We start from the raw sequence: 23612 nt of genomic DNA, 5'->3' as shown, positions 1-23612 counted from the left end.
TTAAAATGTTTATGAAAATATTCTAACATGATAATTATAAGAATCTAGAGGATATATGCAAGATTTTTGAATTTTTTTTAAGAGTAAAATTTTCTAGAATTCAAGTCCTAATAACATTAGATTTACGGAATCATAGAATCATTAAAAACAAATCTTTTGAATAACAAGAGATTATATAAGTCATTAAACAATCATAATACTAATAACACTAGATTTTAGTAAGAATATTAGAATCCGTTAACCAATAACATAACAATGGAATTTGAGAATTGTAAGAATCATTACAAAATTCACATCCTACTAACACCCTCTAAGTGATTGTAAATGGTTTACAACTATTGCAGACCAAATTAATATGATCTGCCTATTATATCAATTAATTTCAAGTAAGCAAAATTAATTTTACCAATATTAGTTTTAGTTACTATATATAGGAGAATCCAATGTGCATAACACCATTTCATTTTCATACATAACAACAAAATAGATTAATCGCTTTTATCTTTTTCTTTCCGAAATTACCATAACTTTCTAAGAATAAAAATTCCCACACAAAAAAATTGGTATGTTTTTAGTTTTGGATTTAAGACAACAAAAAAATTCCTGGATGTGATTCAGTCTTAGCATAGTTTTAAATCTTGTGCATATATGTGAGATATTGATATTTCATACATTTTGTACGACTAATTTTTTATATATACTTTTAAACTTTGTACATATGAGATATTGATCGATGGATAGAAGATCTATGGTTAATGTGACATGATAGTTTCTTATGTCCAGCATGTAAAAAATACATTTTATCAAAAACATGTAAAATAAAAATATATTAATTTGTTATCTATAGCAATTTTATATATAATGTTACAAATAAATAAATAAATCGCTGAAACAAATAATATATAGATTTAAAGTGAAATATATTGATAATCATAATCACTATACAGTATATCTAACAAAATATTTTAATCGTTTTTTCCAGTTTTTTTCCGAATACATGTGTTTACCAAAATATGGACTTCTTGTTTTGGAAGAAAATAGACGTGGCCTACTAAAAAACACTTATTGATACTTTCTTATAGATATTATTTAGAAGGCAAAAAACAAGAAAGTGTTCAATAGAAAGGATGTTTCACCCTTAGACACTCTTCAGTTGGCTTCTCTCGAAGCGGCATGCTGGCCAAAAGCTAATCTCAAAGATGAGAAGGATGATGATGCAACACCAGCGTCGGCTGCTACTTCAACTCTTCCAATGGAACCCTAAACCTCGACTTGCCAAATTGATACGTCTTGGGTCGATCATGGCAATGTCAGTGGACTCGAGTGGACACACATGTATCACATGAGAGTTGAAAGACTTGGCCTTCAATACTGTCGTAAAAGTCTCTCGGTTTTACACACAGAGATGGAAGGTCTTCTATAGGCACTTACCTGCTTATGGGAGTTACAAGTTACTATGATGCATGTCAAGACAGTTTGCTCCGGCTTGATAGACATAATTGCTAATCCGATCAACTGGCCGATGTTTGCATCCGAGCTAGTCTCATTCCATTTTATATGAGACGGTTTTTTGGGTTTCAGCATATCTCATTTACCCAGTTCAAGGAACATCCGTGTAAACTCTCTTGCCAAGGAAGTGGGAAGCAGGAATGTTTTTTTTTCATGTATATTAGATTTGGCCGGACCAAAAAAGACTCAAATCATATTACCGCTTAATTTTATAAGTTTTATTATATGTGCGTTGACAAAAAATCCTAGATACCATATAAATGTTAACAGAAGATTAGTTATAATTAATGTTGTCTCAAAGTTAAAAGAAAGTTCTGAAATTTGTAATATTATTCTACGAAAAGTTATAGTTATATAAGAAAAAGTAATGTAATTTATTATGCAATGAGAACATTATAATTTTATATAACTTTAACATCTATTACAACAAAATAGAATAGCTAACTAGAAAATCAGATAACCATTTTTTCTTTCAAAAAATGTAACTTGGTTTCTTTAGTTATATTGTATGATATCTCTCGGTTTCTTAGTACTGTGATCACTTTGAATATTCTGTAACTCGTATATAAAATAATATAACGATGGATACCACTTGACTAAAAGGGGTAGATGTTAAAGAAAAAGTTTGGCAAGAAATATATATTTCAATTTTTCATAGCAAAATGCAAGTTTAAACATACACGTGAACAATGCCCCCACAAATATACAAAGCCTACCTACAATACCATATGTGTGGCGAACGAAGATGTTTAAACATAGATGACCAAAACATGAAATGTTTACTAGACCCAAAAACTTCCGTCCGCAAGTGCGGATAAATTTTTATTTTATTAATGTATAATTTTAATATATTATAAATGTTTTAAATACATAATTTACATTTTAGTGTTATATATTGTGTAACTCTATAATCTTATTTTAGTAAAAAAAAACTCTATAATTTTATTGGTTAGGTTTCTTTTTCGACATTATTTATATATAAATATTTTTATACATTTTATTTTGTTATTAATTGTTATTATATATTAATATACTTTTCGAGTACGGTACAATATTCATAATATGAAATAATCAAATAGAGAACTCCTTAAATATATATATATATATTTTTTAAAATTTCTAAAGTTTACATACAATACATTTTAAAATTTTATTTAGTTATACCATAAAATGATATTTGCTTAATTTATATTTTCATGTGGTGTTTAGAAATATACTTTAGCATTTCTATTATTTTTTTATATTGTAAGATTGTATAAGTAAATACATTGTTCAATTTAAGTAATTCGGTTATATTATTTAGTATACTTTATACATAGATCATCTATCATATTATTTAAGTATATTCTATTAATTTACCAATTTAATATAATTTTCATTTAATTCAGATAGCAATTCTATTTTAATATGATAAATACTATAATTATAAAATTTATAAAAATGGCATAGAATTTTATTTTATTTTGTTTTGTAATAAAAATTTATTTAAAATTAATTTATAATAATCATGCATCAATTTAAAAGATATTAAAAAAAGTTAGTAGATATTGTTAGATTTTTCTCAACAGATTTTGTAATAACTAAAAGTAAAATTTAAATCTACAGTTAAAATTAATTTAATACTAATATTCTTGTAATTACTGTTAGATTTTTCTCAACAGATTTTGTAATAGCTAAAAGTAAAATTTATAATTATTAAAAAAGTTGGAAATGTTATATATTTAGTAGATATTGTGAAAAATTAAATAGATGTAATTGATTATGTGGACCTAGTATAACTTTTTATCGTAGATAAAAATTGTACTTTTCTTTTAATAGAGAAGATTATACGATAAATGTAAATAACTAAAGTCTGAAGTAGTGACCTAGGGAATTCATGAGAACAATAAATTCATATTCGTTACTTAATATTTACAGCATTTATAAAAAATATTTGTTACGTATTTATTTTTTGCTATTCCTTTCATTTTAAGGAACTAGATTAAAAATATTCCTTACGAAAATAGGCAAAAATAACTATTTGTTTTAACCTTTTTTGTATTTTGTTCGCATTCATTGTTTTTCTTTATTTTGTTCGCATTCATTGTTTTTTTTTTATTCTATTATCATTTTAATGGTCACCAATTAAAACCGTAAATAAACACTTAAATTATATGGTTTGTATTCCATCAGGTGACTCTCTAATATTTTCATATATAAATATAAGTTTTCTGATACTAATTTTATTTCACTCTTTGGAGTTATAGGCTATTATATATGTGAATAATGAAAATGAATGCCAAGTACTTTAAACATTTCGACACACAGTCTCATGCTTGGCTGCTATTAGTTTGTATTGTTTGTTTAATTTTTTTGTTGGTATGTAAATTAAAATGTTATATTCTTCTAACTCAAAGTTTGAGATATAAACCTGAGGGTTTTACCTAGAAGTTATAACATTAGATTTTAGAAATGAATTCGAAATCCATAAACTGTAGTGCATGTATTTGGAAGAAAATCGATAACCATAAGCAAATTCTCCACATTTGTTCATAAAAAAACATAACTATATCAAAAAAATTAAAAAAAACCTAAAAGTCTTAACATTACATAAATATGAAATCCAGAAATACTAGTATATTCATAAAATAAAAAATCTGTAAGAATATTTTGATAAAAGAAAATCTGTAAGAAGATTTTGATAAAAGAAAATCTGAAAGAAGATATGATGTTTAAAAAAAAAAAAAACATTTCTATAAGCAGGAAGAAGTATAACAATTGTCTTCTCTATAAAATGGAGTCGCACAACAACAAAGTTAAATAAGTGGGCGTAAAAGCGAAAACAAAAGTCATAGTTTTTCTTTATTTTTTTTTGTTAATTTGCCCCCACTAGTCTTCGTTCTTCAATCCCCAATACTCTCTCCAATCCATCTTCATCGCCAAAAATCCCCCCAAAAGAACCTCAGATTAGGGTTTCTCCTTCACTGATTGATCCGTGAATACTACTCATACCTATTTCGAATTCCTGAGTATTCATGGAGAATCAGCAGAAGCATCAGCTTCAGCAAGTTCCGGGCGACGAGAGTTCCGTCAAGGGCGTCGTCGATCGTGTGAGAGTTGATCAGTGCGGGGAGATCGGCGCGTCTCAAGCTCCCTCTGTACCTGCCCCGACGGTTGCCGGAGTTGTTGATGAACCTGCTCCTGTGAAGCGGAAACGTGGCCGGCCTCCGAGGGCGCATGCTAAGACCGTGTCTCAAACTCGCCCGCCGCCACCGCCCCGGAAGGACGAGAAGGAAGAAGACGTCTGCTTCATTTGCTTCGACGGCGGAGACCTTGTTCTCTGTGATCGCCGGTGAGTTGTTGGGAGATTACAGTGATAATTCTGTTAGATAGAGATTTAGAGCCTTTGTTAGTTAGTCAGTTGGATTCTCTTTGTGATATTTTTGAAAGATTCGCGCTCCGGATTGTGGTTAAGAAAATAAAATATTGATTATTTAGCGATCAATGAGTGATTGTTTCATGCTCCACTAATCTGTAATTGTTGCTATGTTTGAGAAGGCGCTGGTTGATGCCATTGGATTAGATTGCAAGGAGACAGTGTTTATGAGCGTTATTTATGGAGATTTGTGTTATTAATAACTAATTGATAGGTTTGTCTTCTTGTACATTCAGGAATTGCCCCAAGGCATACCATCCAGCTTGTATTAAGAGAGATGAGGCATTCTTTCGAACAGCTGCTAAATGGAATTGTGGTATGTCGCATAGTCCATGATGTTACTGTGTATTTGCTGTCAGCAATCTAGGGAGAGTGATGGTTCTGATATGCCGTCATTTCAAATGTTTTAAAAGATTGACGTGACGCGTCCTATACGGAAACTGATGTTTCGTTCATTCGTTTCAGGTTGGCACATATGCGGTACATGCCAGAAAGGTTCCAGTTACATGTGTTATACATGCACTTTTTCTGTTTGTAAGCGGTGCATTAAAGATGCCGACTATGTGATTGTGAGAGGTAACATGGGTCTTTGTGGCACATGTATTAAGCCTATAATGTTGATCGAGAATATTTCTCAAGGAGATAATGAAGCGGTAAGACACTCCTCCCTCAATCTATACTATAGTTTCCATTCAATGCTTAGCCGCAAAATTTGCTTGGGGCAATTATATTTTACCGTAAGGGGAATATTGTTTGTTGATTTTAGTCGTTTTCGTTCATTACATCTATATGGGGTTTCTATTTATTTAGATCCTATGAAAATCTCGTAGTGTTGCCATGCACTTAACATCGTACGTGTCACCTGATAGGTAATGTGATAGCAACCAGTCACAACCTAAAATCATGGACTGGTAGAGATTTGGGTTGATTGATTAGAATCATATCTTATGGGAGAACTAACGGAATGTTAGGAGCTTTCCAAATTTGTTAGTCATGGGTTTCGTATTTAATAAGCTCTTGCCAGAGCAGTCGGATATGTTGTGTATTTGGAAAGAGTGAAACCCAAGGGGAAAAAAGTAACGGCTCTTGTTTTAGGAGGAAACCTTGTACTTCATTAGTTTTATAATTGAATGCTCTTCTTTTTATATATTCTATTTACTATATCATAATGTGCATGGTCATAATTGTTTTCATTGTCCTTTAGGTAAAGGTGGATTTTGATGACAAGCTCAGTTGGGAGTATTTGTTCAAGGTATATTGGCTTTGCCTGAAGGAAGAGCTGTCTCTAACTGTCGAAGAGCTTACTAGAGCAAATAATCCTTGGAAGGAGGTTCCTTATACTGTCCCTAAAGTGGAGTCACGAAATATTCATACCCTTAGCAAAGCTTGTTCTTCAGGCAATTCAGATTCAGATGTAGTAGCGAATGGAACAAAAAGAAAAAGGACTAGTGATTCCCCCACCGTACCCAGCAAGTTAGCTACTAAAATTCCAAGTAATATCCCAAAGAAGCTTCCTGGAGATACAAACTGGGCAACAAAAGAACTCCTCGAGTTTTTGTCGGTCATGAGAAATGGCGATACATCGGTTCTTTCTCAGTTCGATGTGCAGGGTCTTCTGCTTGACTATATCAAGAAAAAAAATCTTAGGGATCCTAATCAGAAGTCTCAAGTTGTCTGTGACCAAATGCTTGTGAAGTTGTTTGGGAGACAGCGAGTGGGTCACTTTGAAATGCTTAAGCTTCTCGAGTCTCACTTCCTTATTCAAGAGAAACCCAAGAATGGGGAAAGTAGTCATGCTGTTCGTAGCCAAATAGAGAAGGATAGTGCTTATGATCCGGTGGTTAGGGATAGAAAACGGAAGATGCGTAGGAAAACTGATGGCGGTGTACAAAACGAAAATCTGGATGCATATGCAGCGATTGATGTTCACAATATCAACCTGATTTATTTGAGACGTAAATTTATAGAGACTCTACTTGATGATATCAACAAAGTTCACGAAAAGGTGGTAGGCACAATTTTGAGAATTAAGGTATCTGGCAGCGACCAGAAGCTGGATATTTACAGGCTCGTTCAAGTTGTAGGTACTTGATCAGTTTTCATATTAATGCTTGTTTGAGGAAAGAAAGGAAAACGGCAAATTGAATGACCTAAAATTTTAATAGTAAGATCTCAGCTGTTTTTGTTGTAATTTAACAGGTACAAGCAAGGCATCAGCATCCTACCAACTTGGCACAAAAACTACTGATGTTATGCTAGAAATACTAAATTTAGACAAGAGAGAAGTCATCTCGATTGATCAATTATCAGACCAGAATGTCACAGAGGTATATATAGTCCTCATTGAAATTGTTTTATCTACCTTGCTAGGCTCTACAATAAAAAAATTTAAACCCCATGTAATAATAAGGTAACGCCAACTGTAATTTTCAGGACGAGTGCAAACGGCTACGCCAGAGCATAAAATGTGGCCTCAATAAACGTTTGACTGTGGTAAGAACGCAAGCATGATATCTTCTCACCTGAAATTATATATTTTACCTAAGTTGGAAACTCATGTCTTTTTCGTCGGTGCCAGGGTGACATCTTGAAGACTGCAGCAACGCTGCAAGTTATGAGAGTCAATGAGGTAGGTTAATTAACCACATCAAGTATCATTCATATAAATATTAAAGATCCCCATGATCATAGTTCTTTATTGTCCTCGGCGTTGCTTCTTATTGACTTCTTTGCCGATATAGGTTCTGGAAGCTGATATGTTAAAGTTAGGGCATCTCCGTGATCGGGCTAGTGAGCAGGGTCGTAAAAAGGAATATCCTTTTTTCAGATTGCCATACTATATTTATTGCACTTCGCTTACACTATATTTGCAAATGTTATCGGTTATAGAATCTTTCAGTGACTCGTTGTTGGAATAATTCCTTGAAGAGAAGACCATGCCAATCCCAACGGGAATTACTTAGTCTAAGTAGTATACAATTTTACATACTCTTAAGTCTTTTCATTTAGATGTTTGGTTTGCTTTAGGTTGTGAAAGACACTTTTACACTGGTTGCATGGAACGTTCAAGTCTTGTTTTCTTAACCATCTCCCACGCTTAGAGAATGTGTAGAAAAGCTAGGGCGTCTAGAATCACCTGAGGAACGCCAGCGGCTTCTGCAGGAAGTCCCAGAAGTTCATACAGATCCAAGCATGGATCCGAGTCATCCATCAGCAGAAGATGCAGTGTTGGGTATGAGGAAACCAGGTCTCCCACCTTAAACTAGGATGTGAAATGCTTCTTGTTCATTATCTTACGAAAGATTCCTGATTGGTGGATGCTGTTTACAATCTTATACGTTTTCTATATGCAGATAAACACATAGAGGTACAAAGTAAAAGTCCGAAGAAAAAAGGGGATATCCTGAATAACTTGGGAAATAATCCGCAGAAAAAATATGATGCTCCAGTTTTGCGAAGCAGAAAAGCCATGCATGCCACTAATAAAGAAGAGTGTTCTAAGGTCGACAACAACTCAGCAGATATCCAGGTTTGACCATACCAACTACTCTGTTCGAAATGTAACCTCTCATATGTTTTCTAGTTTTGGTTTCATGTCATATATTAATCTTTGGGTTCTGCAGCAAACTGGTAAAGATGATGAGGAGAGTGAAATATGGCATTATCGAGATCCAGCAGGAAAGACCCAGGGACCATTTTCTATGGTGCAGCTCCGCAAATGGAAATCTTGTGGCCATTTTCCTCCTTATCTTAGGATATGGAAAGAGCATGAGAACCAAGACGAGTCTGTACTTCTAACTGACGCTCTTGCAGGACGGTTTGATAAAGCAACTACTTTGCCAAGTTCATCGTTTCATCCCCAAGAACTAAAACCGTCTCCGCACCACTCTGGACGCACTGGCGTTGATGCGAACTGTCTTCAGAAGAACCTGAAACCAGTCAGCACCAGTTCAACCTCTTCTTCTTCCTCTATTGTCAATGCCCTTCCTAACGATCCGAAAGAAAAACAAGTTGCGACTCTTGTACCTTGCTCTGGAAAAGTTGAGGATGGTATTTCTGTTCGTCCCCAGCCTCAAGTTAGCTGTCCAGCATCAATGTCTGTGATTCCAGGACATGTAATTACTCCTGACGTAAGAGAAAATTCAGGAACTGATCAATCTAGTGCTGTGCGGCCAGATGGTAAGACTCTAGAAGATGGAGCAAATAGTGGTTCTGTTTCCATAAACGGTTCTGTTCATGCACCAAACCTGAATCAAAAAATCCATTTCCGTGATTTCCCTAGTCCTACACCTAAGTCGAGCCCTGAAGACTTGGAGGCTCAAGCGGCAGAGACTATTCAGTCTCTGTCTTCATGTGTTCTGGTCAAAGGACCATCTGGGGTCACATGGAGCACCACCGCCACAACTACCGTCGATGCTCCTACCACCACCACCACCACTTCAAGTGTTGTGGTCACTGGAGGACAGCTTCCTCAAGTAACTCAGCAGAGTGCTGTTGATTTAGCTGCACCGTCTGTGAAGCATATTAATTTGGCAGCTGATCATGCCACAGCTACTCACACTTCCAACAACACCCACGTGGCTCACTCATCTGGGTGGCCGGCCATTGTGGCCGACCCTGACGAGTGTGATGAATCAGTTTCAGATCTATTAGCTGAAGTTGAAGCAATGGAGCAGAACGGTTTGCCCTCTTCACCCACCTCAACATTTCACTGTGATGACGACGATGATTTGATGAAAGGGCCAGAGAAAGATTTCTTTAACCCTGTGCTACGCATGTTCCTCACACATGAAACATGCAGAATGGATGTCTCTCAGCCGAGTTTTCTTGACTACGTCTCCGCCGGCAAAAGCTCAACCGGTACAGAAGCACAAGACAACACTCACTTCAGCCACTGTGGAACCGCTGGTCCGGAGCTCCTGCTTGCACCACCAGCGCCAGCTTCAACAAGTCAGGACCTGACTCTGACGACAACAGCTCTCAGACTGGGATCAGAAACCACAGTTGAAGCTGGGTTGGTCGAGAGGCCTCCCAAGTATGCTTCGGGAGTTGGTTTGGAATCGAGCCTTAGGTCACCATCATCACATGACCCAGCTCGTGGAAACACTGAGCGCAGTCCACGTGGTAATGGAAGTCAGCAAAGGAGATCCGGTGGTCACAGCAGAGACCGGCAATGGTGGAACAATGGTCACAACAATAGTCTCAACAACAGTCATAATAATAATCGGCAATGGCCATACAGCAGTAGCCATGGGTATGACCATGGATCAGGTTCGTATACAGCTCATCCGCCCAAAGGGCTAAAAATATGTAAATTCTATGAGAGTGGATACTGTAAAAAGGGTGCTGCTTGTAGTTTTTGGCACCCCTGATTCTCATTTCTTGTATTATGTATCCATTTGTTTATTTACACAACCTCGAACATCCTTTTTTGTAACACCAAAGTTTCTGTATCCCATCAGCCGCATGTTTTTAAGTAATTATCAAAGCTTCTTATAAAACTAAGTTTTATCTAACCTCGTGCACACCATCAAATCCTGTCTTGCTCGCTTCTTCTACTTAACCTTCTAATGTGAATTACAGACAGAGACTTACTCGACATCTTTTATCAGATTTCCATTTGTACATATTATTATTGATTAATGCTGAGTACACTTCGTTCATTCACGAGTTCATTTGGTTAGACTTGACTTAAAAGATAGTGAATTTCTTTTTGAATACATGATGACTCTTTGTGTTGATCGACAAAAAATGATTGTTTAGTAGCATATAACATGTTTGGTTAGTGCTAGAAATCTTGTTTTGATCATTATAATGATGTTTTTCAGTTAGATGTTTCAATTTTTACAAAATCATGATTTCTATATTATGTTTGTTGTTTAGGGTATCTTTCACTTGGAATGATTCATTATTAGTCCTAGCAAGACTGTACAATTGAAGTTTTTTCAAATGTATTATCAATTTTCCTCTAACATCAATACTATTAAAAGGAGAGAGTATTAAAAAATCTACCTATAAAAGTTGTTTAGACTCTTTCATTTAATTCATTATTTTTTTGTCTTACCTTAAATTTAGACTAACAATATATTACTATATATTTTTCTAACAATAATTTATTCAATTCTTTTATTTATTCAAATCTCACTCCTAGATCCTAATCATTACTATTTCTATATTTACTATTTTGATTTTTAATAGTAAAAGCACTGAAACTAATGTTTTATTAGGTGGCCGGCCCGCACCCTGTGCGGACATAAACATATTCAAATTATTAACTAAGTAGTACATAGTTTTATAAGTAACGAATTTTATATCATAATACCACTGCCCTTGGGAAAAAGCATCAGGTACAAAAAAATGTTGGTACTCAATATTTTACATGGACGAGATGGAACAAAGTAACTTCAGTATCAAGAGGTATTTATTGTGTGTACGTATAATTGCAACGTTCCAAAATAATTTGTATATTTAAGAAGATATTTTATTTTCAAAATCTGGAATAAATAGTGTATAGTTTCAGAGGTAACATATTTTATATTATCACTACATTCCCATTGAAACCCTCTTTTACCATTTCAGAATGTAATTAAGGACATAAAAAATTCAAAATATGGAATAAAAAGTTCAAAATATGTAATAAATATGAAATAAATAATGTTAGAAATGGGTTGAGCAGAGAGAAGATACGAATTGCAGTCGGTGATTTTCGAATCAGACTCTGTCAGCTTATCAAAACTATTAACTCGGCGATTAAATATCCAGGTCTCTATGGAGTGACTGCGGATATTGTATCGCATATGCAGATATTTTATCGCATATGCGGATATTAATATTATGATTAGTTTAATTTTACATGGTTAGTTAATTTTTACATACAATGACATGTATATGCATAATATATATTATATGTATAATAATCACATAGTTATGATTCATTATTTGTGGTTGAAAACTATAAATCTTCTTAACATTATTTAATTCAAGATATAATGCAATCTACTTTGCTGTTAGTTTTTATTTTTTATTGTAAAATATACAAATTACATTCATTAATTTTTAAACTCTAAACTCTTGGTAAACCTTAAACCCTTGAGTATACTCTAACCCTTTGGCTTTACCGGATAAATCATAAACAATAAACTCAAAAATTTTGGTTATACCGTAAACACTAATCTCTCTCTCTCTCTCTCTCCTCTCTCTCCCTCTCTCCCACTCTCTCTCCCCTCTCCTCCTCCCTCCTCACTCCCTCCCTCTCCCTCCCTCTCTCTCTCTTCGTCCCTCCCTCTCCCTCCCTCTCTCTCCCTCCCTCTCTCTATCACCTATTAATAGTGAGAAAAATGTCTTTATTATTGATTTACAATATTACAATATCGCGAATTCCACAAAAGTAAAACAAAAAAATTAATTAATAGAAAATCTAACAAAAGCCACATCTTAACCAATAGAAGAGTATACTATTGATAACACGTTTCAAAACTTAAACAATGTAAATGAGCTTCCGTTCAAACGCATGATTGATTCAATCTCCGCCAAAGATAAACTCTTAATTTGATCTTCTGATAAACTCAAGCCTGAAAGAACATGTAAAAATTAATCTGATCTACTGACGTTTTCTTTTGATAAAAACATGATAAGCTAAGAAGTAGAATATTCTTTAATAAATTCTCAATAAATCTTATACTTATAAGGTAATATTATTTTAGAAATATCTTGTTAATAAAGCTAAATGAGAACATCTCGTGAATAGATTGCACCAGAATTTTGGTTGACAAGTCTCACCATAAATATTAAGTTTTAAATGCATGATTTTAGGAGAGAAAATATCTTGTCAATTAATTTCGTTTCTCTGACATCTAAAATATTTAGTGAGTATTTAATGAATTAAACAGAGAAATGATCTCAAAAAGATGTTATTTGAATCGAGAAAACACAAAAGATAAGTAAAATGCTAGACTTTACTAAAATATTTAGCTTTCACAATAAGCTATGTAATAGAATGTTCTCAAATTAATTTTAAAAATGTATCTACCTATAAGTTAGGATTATTTATGGAATATATTGTTACTAAAATTACATTTTAAATATAAAAAAAGAGAATATCTCGGGAGTAGTTTACACTAATGATTTAATTAACAAATCTTGTACTTCAAGTTTAAATATTAAAGCATGAGATTAGGAAATAAGATATTATTTCAGTAGAGAAAATACCATCCTACTATAGATATTTTAAAAATATAATTGATTATCCAATTTTGATGTACAGTAGAGAAAATACCATTCTAAGTGCACATCTTTTGCAGGATCGGAATGGTGAACTCTTAGAGGTCTGAAATATGACCACTTCTCTCAAATCATCTCTGAAAAAATATAAAACAAAATCACAATCAGCAAACCAAAAAACAAATATGTGTATATATAAGCTTATAATTCTAAACAATAATATAAATCTACAAATCAAAAAAAGAAAAATATTCGCAGCACAAAAAGATGCTATTGAAATGATTTAGCTGAGAGATGTTATCAAATTGAGTACAAATTTTTTACCAGATTGAGGAACAAAGATATTATCGAAATGATATATCAAAAAGGTGTACAATCAAATCATATATAGCTTCAGTGGAGAAATCGTCATAATAGGGTATCTGCATATAAACCAAAAGAAAAATCAGCTCTCATGAAATATAAAAGCTTAATGTTCTAAAATAAGAAGAAAAAAAAGTTCAGAACATTATTAACATTAAAAGTTCAGAATACAAAGTTCAATTATTTCGTTTCTTCTACTGTGAATGTCTTACTTATAGTAAATTGGTAGACGTTTTTCATTGATTTAGCTTGCATGATAAGCTGAGAAGTAGAATATTCTTTAATAAATTCTCAATAAATCTTATACTTATAAGGTAATATTATTTTTGGAATATCTTGTTAATAAAGCTAAAGGAGAACATCTCGTGAATAGATTGCACCAGAATTTTGGTTGACAAGTCTCACCATAAATATTAAGTTTTAAATGCATGATTTTAGGAGAGAAAATATCTTGTCAATTAATTTCGTTTCTCTAACATCTAAAATATTTAGTGAGTATTTAATGAATTAAACAGAGAAATGATCGCAAAAAGATGTTCTTTGAATCGAGAAAACACAAAAGTTAAGTATTAAAGTGATTTCATTTTTAGTAGTGTCGATGATTAAAATAAATCGAAAAAAGAAATTCTAAAAAAATCAATCAACAAAATCAAGAGAATTCTTTCCATTTGTAATAAGGAAACTAATTATTACATGTATTAACTAATATTGTTGCGCAAATAATGTTAATAGAGGGATTAAATTATTTTTTCCTTTTCAATCAGTATTCAATGTTACTTTCCTTTTATAGGGGATCGATGAATTAAAATAAATTATTTGATTTGATAAAATGACTTTATATTCTAATATATCTATAGACTACATAAAATAATAAACCAAAATATTTACTTGAATTGATAAAATGACTTTATATACCATACTTTCGACAATTAGTTACCATAAATAGTTATTAATAATATTATGTAAGTCATTTGGAATCCAAAATATTTATTTGAATTAATAAAATGGATTTATATACCATACTTTCGACAATTAGTTACCATAAATAGTTATTAATAATATTATGTAAGTCATTTGGAAATTGATGTTAATTGGTCATTAAATTATGTTTTCCCTTGCAATTAGTATTCAATGGTACTTTCCTATTATAGTGGGATCGATGAATTAAATGATATATCGAAATTACAAAATAAGGTTAGTATTTAGAGGGCTTTCCTTTTTAGTAGTGTCGATGGAAAAAATAAATCAAAAAGAAATTCTAAAAAATATTTAACAATAAACAAATATTCAATATAAAGTAAATTTAATTTTATTAATAATTTATAATATTCTGTAAATTATTTTAAAATTATGATAAATTTATTCTTTAAACAACGATAAATAATTTAAAACTAATATTAATAAACATGTTTGATTTTTTTAATATTTAAAATAATTATTATATAATTATATTCGAATACAATTCATCAAGTAGAGTATAAAACAATTATAATTATCTTATATAAAATTTCGTTCATTATATTTTATAGTTTATAAATATTAAAAGTAATAAATAAAACATTATTAATCTTTCTATAATTTCTAGAATCAGTTTCCATAAATTGTTATTCTGTAGATTATATGGCAAGTGATGTTAAATGATTTTAGACTTACCTTAAATTTTAGATCAAAATTAAATAAATAAAAATTAAAAATCATCGACCAATCAAATTATAACAATTTTTTTGAAACTTCACCTATGAACGACACGTCACCAGAAATCACTAAAGTGACTTCTCTTTTAATATATAGGGGGATATTATCACTTTTATCATATAATATATAATTTAAAGCAAGAGAAGTTACACGACATATATATGTACATTCTAACTCCCTCTTTCCTTTATAATAAAGTAAGCATATCATATATAAAATTTCCCACTAAAATCTCATATCATATACTAAACTTTCAACCGTCTATAGTTTGGTAGATATTTTCATATTTAAAAATGAGTTTTCTGAATAGTCATGTTACCTTCAAAAAAATGTAGAAATTCATTGGTTCTGTTAAAGCCAACTCGACTTCACGATATCAGTATGGATTATTCACGATTTTGAAAATTATTGGTTTAAATATTATACTTTTATATATTTTTCACTTAAAAACGAATCAATACTATTAAAAGGGAAATAGTCTTAAAAAATCTAATATAAAAAAGTTGTTAGAGTCATGTATAACTATTCATTATTTTTTTGGTAATACCATTAAGCATTCTAACCATACAATATTTTAAATATTTTTAACAAATCCTAATATTATTTCTTAAGATACCTTTACTCAGAAAAATATTTCATCAACCATGTTTTTGTACAATAACGTTAAAAATATATGTCAAAAGGTTGGACCAGATATGGACGTAATGAATCCACATCTGTTCGGGTATTTAGGATTCTAAAAAAAATTGAAATATCTAAAAAATCTGAAAAATATCTGAAATACGAAAAGTACTTGAAACTCCAAACAAATACCCAAAAAAATCAAAAACTTAAAAATTCAAGATTTTATTCAAAATCTGACACGATGAACTGAAAATACCTAAAATTTTATCCAAATACCCAATTTTTTTTTTTAATTTAAAAATTTACCTGAAATCAAAAACTATAATCGTAAATCAAAAACTGAAAAAAAAATCCATAATACCGGAAACATATTCGAAATATCCAAATATACCTAATAAACCCAACATATTTATGATCGGGTATAGAGTTAGGACCCGGACTCAAACAAAGACCTGCGGATCCAAAAAAACCCAATACATTATCTTCTCTGGACCTGAACTAAACCTATATTTTCAGGTCGGTTCGGTTTGTTTTTTGATCCGAATATAATTCTCATACCTAAAAGAAACTTATGTAAAAGTGTGCATATAAAATCTCAAAAAACTAATTTGTAAATTATATAACTGTTAAAATTATATTTTTCGATATAATAAAACTTTGTATTATAATATAATCTAAAAAACTCGTGCTTTCCGATCGCTGATTATCGTTTTGATACACAAAAAGTTTTTCAATACCAATCGGTTGATGATAAAGCATGAACAATAAAGTCTTAACTTTGTAATATATTATTTTTGTTAGTTTTGATGTTTTCAGATTCACTTTAACAAATAAACATCAACGACAAATGATCAGTTAATTTTGACATCTTGCAATATCGTTGGAGTCTTAGATATCATTTACAAATGTTTAGATTTTTTTATATCAAATAAGAAATTAGAATATAAACCAAAATAATATTACTCAAAATTGGTACATGTATGATATCGTGGAACAAAGTATATCAAATTGAGTTTAGTCCAACCAAAAACATAACAAACCTAACAATTTATGATTAATCTAACTAAAGTAAAGTGCAATATCAAAATATATTCATTTGAAAGCCATCAACTAAACATGGAACCAACTATGTTCCTCCTAGCCAAGTAAGTATGGTTTAAAATAAATTGGATTGTATACATTTTGGTCATTGTGATCTCTAAATACTCAATAGCATCTTTTGTCATATTTCTAGTTATAATTAGTCTGATTACCACAATTTTTTGGCCATTTTATTCTTTAAATAGTTTGATAGGCCTCATAATAAAGCATAACTTTTGATATTCCAAATTTAGCTGACTTTTACTATGATGATTTTGATCCCCTGAAATTTTCGAATATTGTTACTGATTTCATTCTTGAAATTGAGCTAAATATTCTTATGGTTAGAATTTCCCAATGGAATAAATCATATTTGTTCTTGTAATACACCAAATCTTATCAAATGAATAAGAAACATTAAGATTCGCAAACCATCATTTTTCATTCAAGATAAGAGGGGTTTAATTAATTGTTTTTTTTTTTGTAATGTGTACCTATATCTTTAAAACAATATCCAAATATGAATATAATAATCAACCATATGATATTTTGTTAACTTCAAATATTTGTGTTCTTTCATATAGCAATTTAAGTTCTAACATGCATAGATCATCAACTATTACAGATGAACCATTGAATTTTGATAAAAGTTTAGGCTTTTAAGAAAATTCCAAATTTAAAAAGACTCAATATGATAAAGACCTATAAAATATACCATGTATAAGATACTCATAATAGTATTTATGTAATCTATGATCTTCCTTTATGATGCAAGGTGAATTCCACTATACAGATGAGTAATTTGGCTATGTTTGCATTATCTATGGTCCTATGGAGGTCTTAGAGTGGAGATTACCTTGTAGGATAGCACATATTTGGTTGATCAGAACATTTTGAAACAAATGTTATATGTAAAATTTTGTTTGAGTCAAATTTTATATATTTAGTTTTTTAAGTTAAATGCCGCATATTAAAAAAAAATCACCAAATTGATAAAATTAGGTTTTACTTTTATATTTCCGTTGTTCTAATATATTATTGTACATAACTTTTCATACAAAACAAATTTCATTTATTGGTTGGGCTTTCCTTTTCTATATGACATAGGTGAAGAAAAAAATTGTTCTAATTAGTCTACAGTTTAACAAGACTAACACTATTTGCTTATTCTTGACAATCTTTATCCAATTCTAGCAACAAGCAAGAATGTTCAGACTTATAGATATGGTTGATAAATGTATAATATATATAATGCTGCTTCTGCTATTTCAGTTTGCAGATTTACCATCTTTCTCAGGTGGAAGTTTGAGATGTATCTGGTCTCCAGAATCCTTTTTGTGCACTTAATATTCCTTCTTGGTGTTTAGAGAAGGTTAGATGAACATCCCAGTGCAGTGACTTCAACATATTCTCTATTTCTCTTATCACATTGGCTTCATCACGAACAATAAGTTTGCCTCCTGGTCTAACTATTCTATCCACTTCTGCCATTACTGGAACAAGATTGCACCTTCAAAAAAATAAAAGAATTTAAAAGAAAAAGTTTTACCAAAAGGTTGAAAAAGACTTGAGATTTTACCTTGCTTTCAACTTGGAGAAGAGATGATCTGCATGCAAGAGATCATAGCTTCGTGGGTATGTGCTAAAAGATTCACACCAGTCATGATATATTCCAAACAAGCCTCTCTCGTAGATTATAGGTAATGTATCTGGTGAGTTTATGTTTACAACATTCATGACCCACACTTGCAAGTCTTTTAGAGCTGCTGCAAACCCTCCATAGACAGCTCGCATATCCATTACATTCCTCACATTAGACCAGCTGATTCCCATTTCTTTCATGTATACTTTGCTAACAACGTGCTTCCAGTGTTCATAATCTGTAGTGAAGTCTAGTGGAGCTGGCTTCCCATAGATTCCCATTTGAGAGCTGTTTAGCCAATAGGGAGGTGTTTGAAGCCTACGAGGCCAGCTCACGGGCCACTTGCTCCCTCTCTCAACCACATTGGTCGGCACTTTATGCATGCATGCTTGTAGCGGTACATACCAGGCTGCATTTGAATCATCGTTGTTTTTACACATAGGAGGCTTCTTGTGCTTTCGTTTCTCATAGCACTCATTAGTAGTAGGTTTCTGGTAGATGGCAGCACCAATACCATTGAGTTTATCCTTGTTGATCGTCACAAGTTCCCAGCACATAGATTTTGTCAGTGCGGACATTTCTACATAACTCAAAACATGTCAGCGTCAGTGGTACAAACAAAACAAGGAGAACACTTTTATAATTCAAACCATACCTTTCCATATTTGGACATCTTCTTCAAGCTTCTGGTAAACTGGTGTTGCTGACCACACAAAATAACCTCCTGGTCTAAGCATCCGGTTAAGTTCCAGAAGAAGCATGCCACCATCATTGTGCCAGGGGACTCTACAACGTGCGCAGTGGATAAGGTCAAACACTCTGCTTGGGAATGGTAATCGCTTAGTGCCCATCACCGCAGAGATTGCTGGAATCTTCCGTTCAAGAGCAAACTGAACTTGAGCTTCATGTTCATCTTTTGGTGCAAGAGACATTGCTATAACATCTCTTTCAAAGAGGAAACCACCAAAGCTCGCCACCCCACATCCAACATCCAGTACAACCCGAGTACTTTTACCCCACGCAATGTTTTTTACAGACTGCCATAGAGAAAAAGAAAAGATGCATTAGACTTAGGGTAATTCTCATAAATATCACATTTTCTAGTTTTGGTCGCAAAAATAACATTTAAAGAAAAAAATCTCTACACTAGTATTTTGTTAATCAATAAAAACATTTAATTACCCTACATCCTAAATCTAAATATGTACAGGTATATAAATTTTTTTATTTTTTTTATTTTTCAGTGAATGTTATTTTAAAGATTTTTCTACTTGTGTGCTATTTTGAACAAAAAGTTGGTTTAGTGCTTTTTAAGGGTATTTATCTTAGTTATACTTTATATATTTGCATCCTGAAATCAAGAGATCAGTTCACCTGCTGAAGAAAATCTATATAATGAAGAGCTCCATGGATGAACTGTGTTCCACCACCAGGAAACGTCAAGAACTCGCCAGTGACCTTCACCCAGTTCTGATGCCCTTTCACCTCTGCTAGCTTTGTGTGTGGGACATTGTGATACCATATCTACTAGATCACAAGTAAGTCAACATTTGTCTATTTCACATTTAAAAAAAAAACTTATTTGGATTCGTATCATGTACCTTGTCTCTGCTTTCAGGCCACTTGATGGACTCCTTATACCCTTCTGGGAGAGAGACAAGACAAGTTGGTGGGTCTTCCGGGCAATGCCTCTCTCTATGCTCAAAATGTCCTCTACTTGTCAGTTTCTTTATAGCTTCTTCGTTGTCTAGGCATGGTATATAATCATAAGCTGCAGTTGCATTGCACAATTCCCATGCTTTTCCAGTCATTATACTATCTGCATTGTTTGATTCAGATGTCTGTCTTTGTTTCTCGTCCTTAGACTCTGTTGCTTGACTCTTCCATGACTTCTGTGATTCTGCAGATTCTTTTGGTATTCCAGAACCAAACCCGCTCGCTCCTGCGCCTTCTTGTTTTTTCTCATCTTTTTGCTCTGCTTGTTGCTGCTCCACGTTTTCTTCCTTTGTTGTGCTTTGTTCGTCTTGTTGTCCATTCTCATCCTTCATGTTCTTCTGCTCCTTCACGTTTTCATCATTAACCATGTTGTTGTTCTCCATGTTTTGCTGTCCGCTCTCTTCCTTCCCTAAGTTTTGATCCTCTTGTTGTTGTTGTTGTCCGTTTTCTTCATTCTTTGAGTTTTGACCCTCTTGTTGTTGTTGCTGTCCGTTTTCTTGATTCTTTGAGTTTTGATCCTCTTGTTGTTGTTGCTGTCCGTTTTCTTCATTCTTTGAGTTTTGATCATCTAGTTGTTGTTGCCCGTTTTCTTCATTTTTGGAGTTTTGATCCTCTTGTTGTTGTTGTTGCTGTCCGTTTTCTTGATCCTTTGACTTCTGTGAAGCATATCTCTTCCCCACCTCCAAAGGTAGTTCTTCTTTGGTCGCATCTGTATACGTCACGTCAGTATTAGAATCCTGATCTTGCCCTTGTTTCACGTCCTGCATGTCTTTTCCTTGTACATTCTCTTGCTCTTGTGTTCCTTTGTTGTTACCTAGTTGACTCCCAGCGTCCTCTTCACGTTGTTCCTTTTGTTCTTTCTCAAACTCTTTAACAACTTCTTTCACTTGACCCTCATCGTTCTTCTTATTCTCTTTCTCATTGTTCTGTTGTGTCTCGGTTTCTTGTTTTTGATTCTGTCGCTCTCCCTCATCTCCTGCCTTTGAGTTTGTCTTCTCTTTTGCTGACTTTTGTTGTTCGTCTTCAGACTTTACGGCATCATCTGGAAGCTTTCCTGGATTGTCCTGAAACGTTGGATGCTCATCAGACTCCGGTTTTGTTGGTTCGGGTTCTTCGTTACCGTTTGAAGAGGCAGACACATCACTCCTCTCCGTCTCTGCGATGACCGTTCGAGTTGTAGCTTGTGTGATCTGTGACGGAATAAAGGAATTGGTAGAAAGCATCCATACACCAACGACACATAAAGCTACAAAGACGACCATTGTAATAGTCGATGCATAGGACGATGTAGAAGTGCGTTTGTTTCCACGTCCTTTTCCGAATGCCATTTTTACTGTTTTATTGTATTGTTTGTGGAGAGAAAGAAAGAAAAGATGGAGAAGAGAACAAATAAATGAAGGAGTAAAATGGTAGTTGAAAGAAGTAAAAATAGAAGAGAAAAAGAGAGGTTGTAAAGAGACAAGACTGAATCAAAGATCCTATAGAGTCGGACATGGGACTTTCAGTATCATATCTCTAATTTTAGTTTATGGTCTTTGTGTCTCATGTTTGTCTATGGAGAATTCAAACCATAAAATGATGTGATGCTAAACGGTAACCTCTAGTTAAGGAAATGTTAAAACATAATGACAATATTGTTTCTTTTTTCTACTGTTGGCATAGCCGCATAGTATTATAACGATTTCTATTTACCAATAAATAGATTCATTCTGAGGTTTCTTTCAAGTTAGAGATGCATTTATGGATTCCGTTTTCTTGCGATTTTTTTTTCTGTTTTGTTGGTTATATATGGTCAAAATATGTAAATTATAAGCTTTTTTAAGAAATCACAAAGTGAGGCCAGTTTTGAAAAAAAAAAATTCACAAAGTATTTGTTAATTGTTTGTTCGGTTTTGAAACCAGTTTTTTGTTCTGTAAAAATAAAAGAATTTTAACCGCATTTTTTTGAAACACTGTTATCTTGTAGCACTGAAATCCTTTGCTTGTATTGGATTAAATATGTTCTATTTACTTTAAACTTTTAATTAAGCAACGCCAAATAAATCATATGAAATTATAACTAGTGACCATAGCTTATAGTCTAGTGATGCTTACTAATGTTGTTATTGTGTCATCATCTTAACTTAATTTTCTGTTAAGAATTTGGCTGTGATCTTGTGGAACGCGCTCTTATGGGATGTGCAGTGTGATTAGATTTTATTAGGTTTAGTTAACCATATGGTCGATGATATATATATGATACAGTTGTGCTTAAATTGGGTTTGTTGTATAACGTAAGAGTTGGATAGGTAGAATATCATTGCATCACTGGAGCACCAATATCCCCATTGATTACAGGATATTGTTTTAGTTTACTAATACTTGATCACCTTCTTAATTTCAGTCGCAAATTCAAATGCTTTAATATTTTACTGCTGCTTTTGAGATACTATTAAAATGAATGTGTACAATAGTGTTGTGGACCTTGAGGTTTGTAAATCGTAATAAGTTTCCGAGTACAAGACATCAAATGTACATATAAGTAAAAACATTATTAGCTAGAAAATATTATAACTTGTGGGTTTACTAAAAAATATATAATTTGCTACATAATTAGAGAAAGTGGGATACGGCACGGAGTAAAAGTCGGAGTGAGTAGGCCGATGGGACGGCAGCACTATTTGAATGGACCAATTCGATCGATTATATAATGTTCTCACGCAATCCACAAATTAGGGGTGGGCGTTCGGGTACCCGTTTGGGTTCGGGTCGGGTATTTCGGATTTTTGGGTATTTCGGTATAGAGGTGTAGAACCCGTTCGGGTATTTCTGTACTTCGGGTCGGGTTCGGGTATTTTTAGTTCGGTTTCGGTTATTTCGGATCGGGTTCAGATATTTAGATTTTGAAAAAAAATATTAAAATTTTCATTTTTCAAATTTCTTGTATTTAAATATATAACTTTCACTTAACTATTTTTTGTATTTTTAATAGATTGAATGGTTAATAGATTTGGACATAACATTTTCAAACTAAAAAGACATTAATTTGGTTATTGTTTTTAAATTTTGGATGTAACTTTTTGTTAATTATTGAAATAAAAAGTTTGACATGTATTTTAAGTGCATAGCAAATCATCTTCTACGTAATTGTATGTATATCATATGAATTTAAAGTATGTGTAGTATCAATATAAATATTTTATATAAAATGAAAGATGTAAATTAAAAATATAAGGTTAATTATACATATGTTCGGTTATCTTCGGATATCCATTCGGGTTCGGATATTACCCGTTCGGGTTCGGATATCCAATCTCTCCTAATTTAATACCCGTTCGGATATTTTGCTACTTCGGTTCGGATTTCGGT

General features: G+C 32.6%; 2 protein-coding genes across 3 annotated transcripts; one reads left to right on the top strand and one right to left on the bottom strand.

Annotated features, from left to right (window-relative positions):
• Positions 1 to 4302: 4302 nt before the first annotated feature.
• Positions 4303 to 10404, top strand: LOC111200300 (zinc finger CCCH domain-containing protein 44-like). 2 transcript variants are annotated; one of them, XM_022691059.2, is made up of 11 exons: positions 4303 to 4840; positions 5161 to 5240; positions 5390 to 5577; positions 6129 to 7008; positions 7124 to 7251; positions 7358 to 7417; positions 7503 to 7553; positions 7666 to 7736; positions 8020 to 8156; positions 8278 to 8453; positions 8548 to 10404. In XM_022691059.2, the coding sequence occupies exons 1-11, from the start codon at positions 4524 to 4526 to the stop codon at positions 10294 to 10296; spliced, it is 3837 nt and encodes a 1278-aa protein (XP_022546780.2). In that variant the 5' UTR covers positions 4303 to 4523; the 3' UTR covers positions 10297 to 10404. The 2 variants fall into 2 exon arrangements, with proteins under 2 accessions (XP_022546780.2, XP_022546779.2); XM_022691058.2 differs by having other exon boundaries at positions 8020 to 8171.
• Positions 10405 to 17915: 7511 nt separating this feature from the next.
• Positions 17916 to 21864, bottom strand: LOC111200299 (probable methyltransferase PMT27). The gene is made up of 5 exons (XM_022691057.2): positions 20150 to 21864; positions 19923 to 20072; positions 19204 to 19585; positions 18486 to 19128; positions 17916 to 18416 (listed from the first exon to the last, which is right to left on the bottom strand). Exons 1-5 carry the CDS (start codon positions 21590 to 21592, stop codon positions 18200 to 18202), a joined length of 2835 nt encoding a protein of 944 aa, XP_022546778.2. The 5' UTR covers positions 21593 to 21864; the 3' UTR covers positions 17916 to 18199.
• Positions 21865 to 23612: the final 1748 nt, after the last annotated feature.

Source organism: Brassica napus, chromosome A9 (genome assembly GCF_020379485.1).
Source record: "Brassica napus cultivar Da-Ae chromosome A9, Da-Ae, whole genome shotgun sequence".
Taxonomy (NCBI): domain Eukaryota; kingdom Viridiplantae; phylum Streptophyta; class Magnoliopsida; order Brassicales; family Brassicaceae; genus Brassica; species Brassica napus.
The sequence above is the reverse complement of the archived record's forward strand: the minus strand, read 5'-3'. Positions and strand labels throughout refer to the sequence as shown.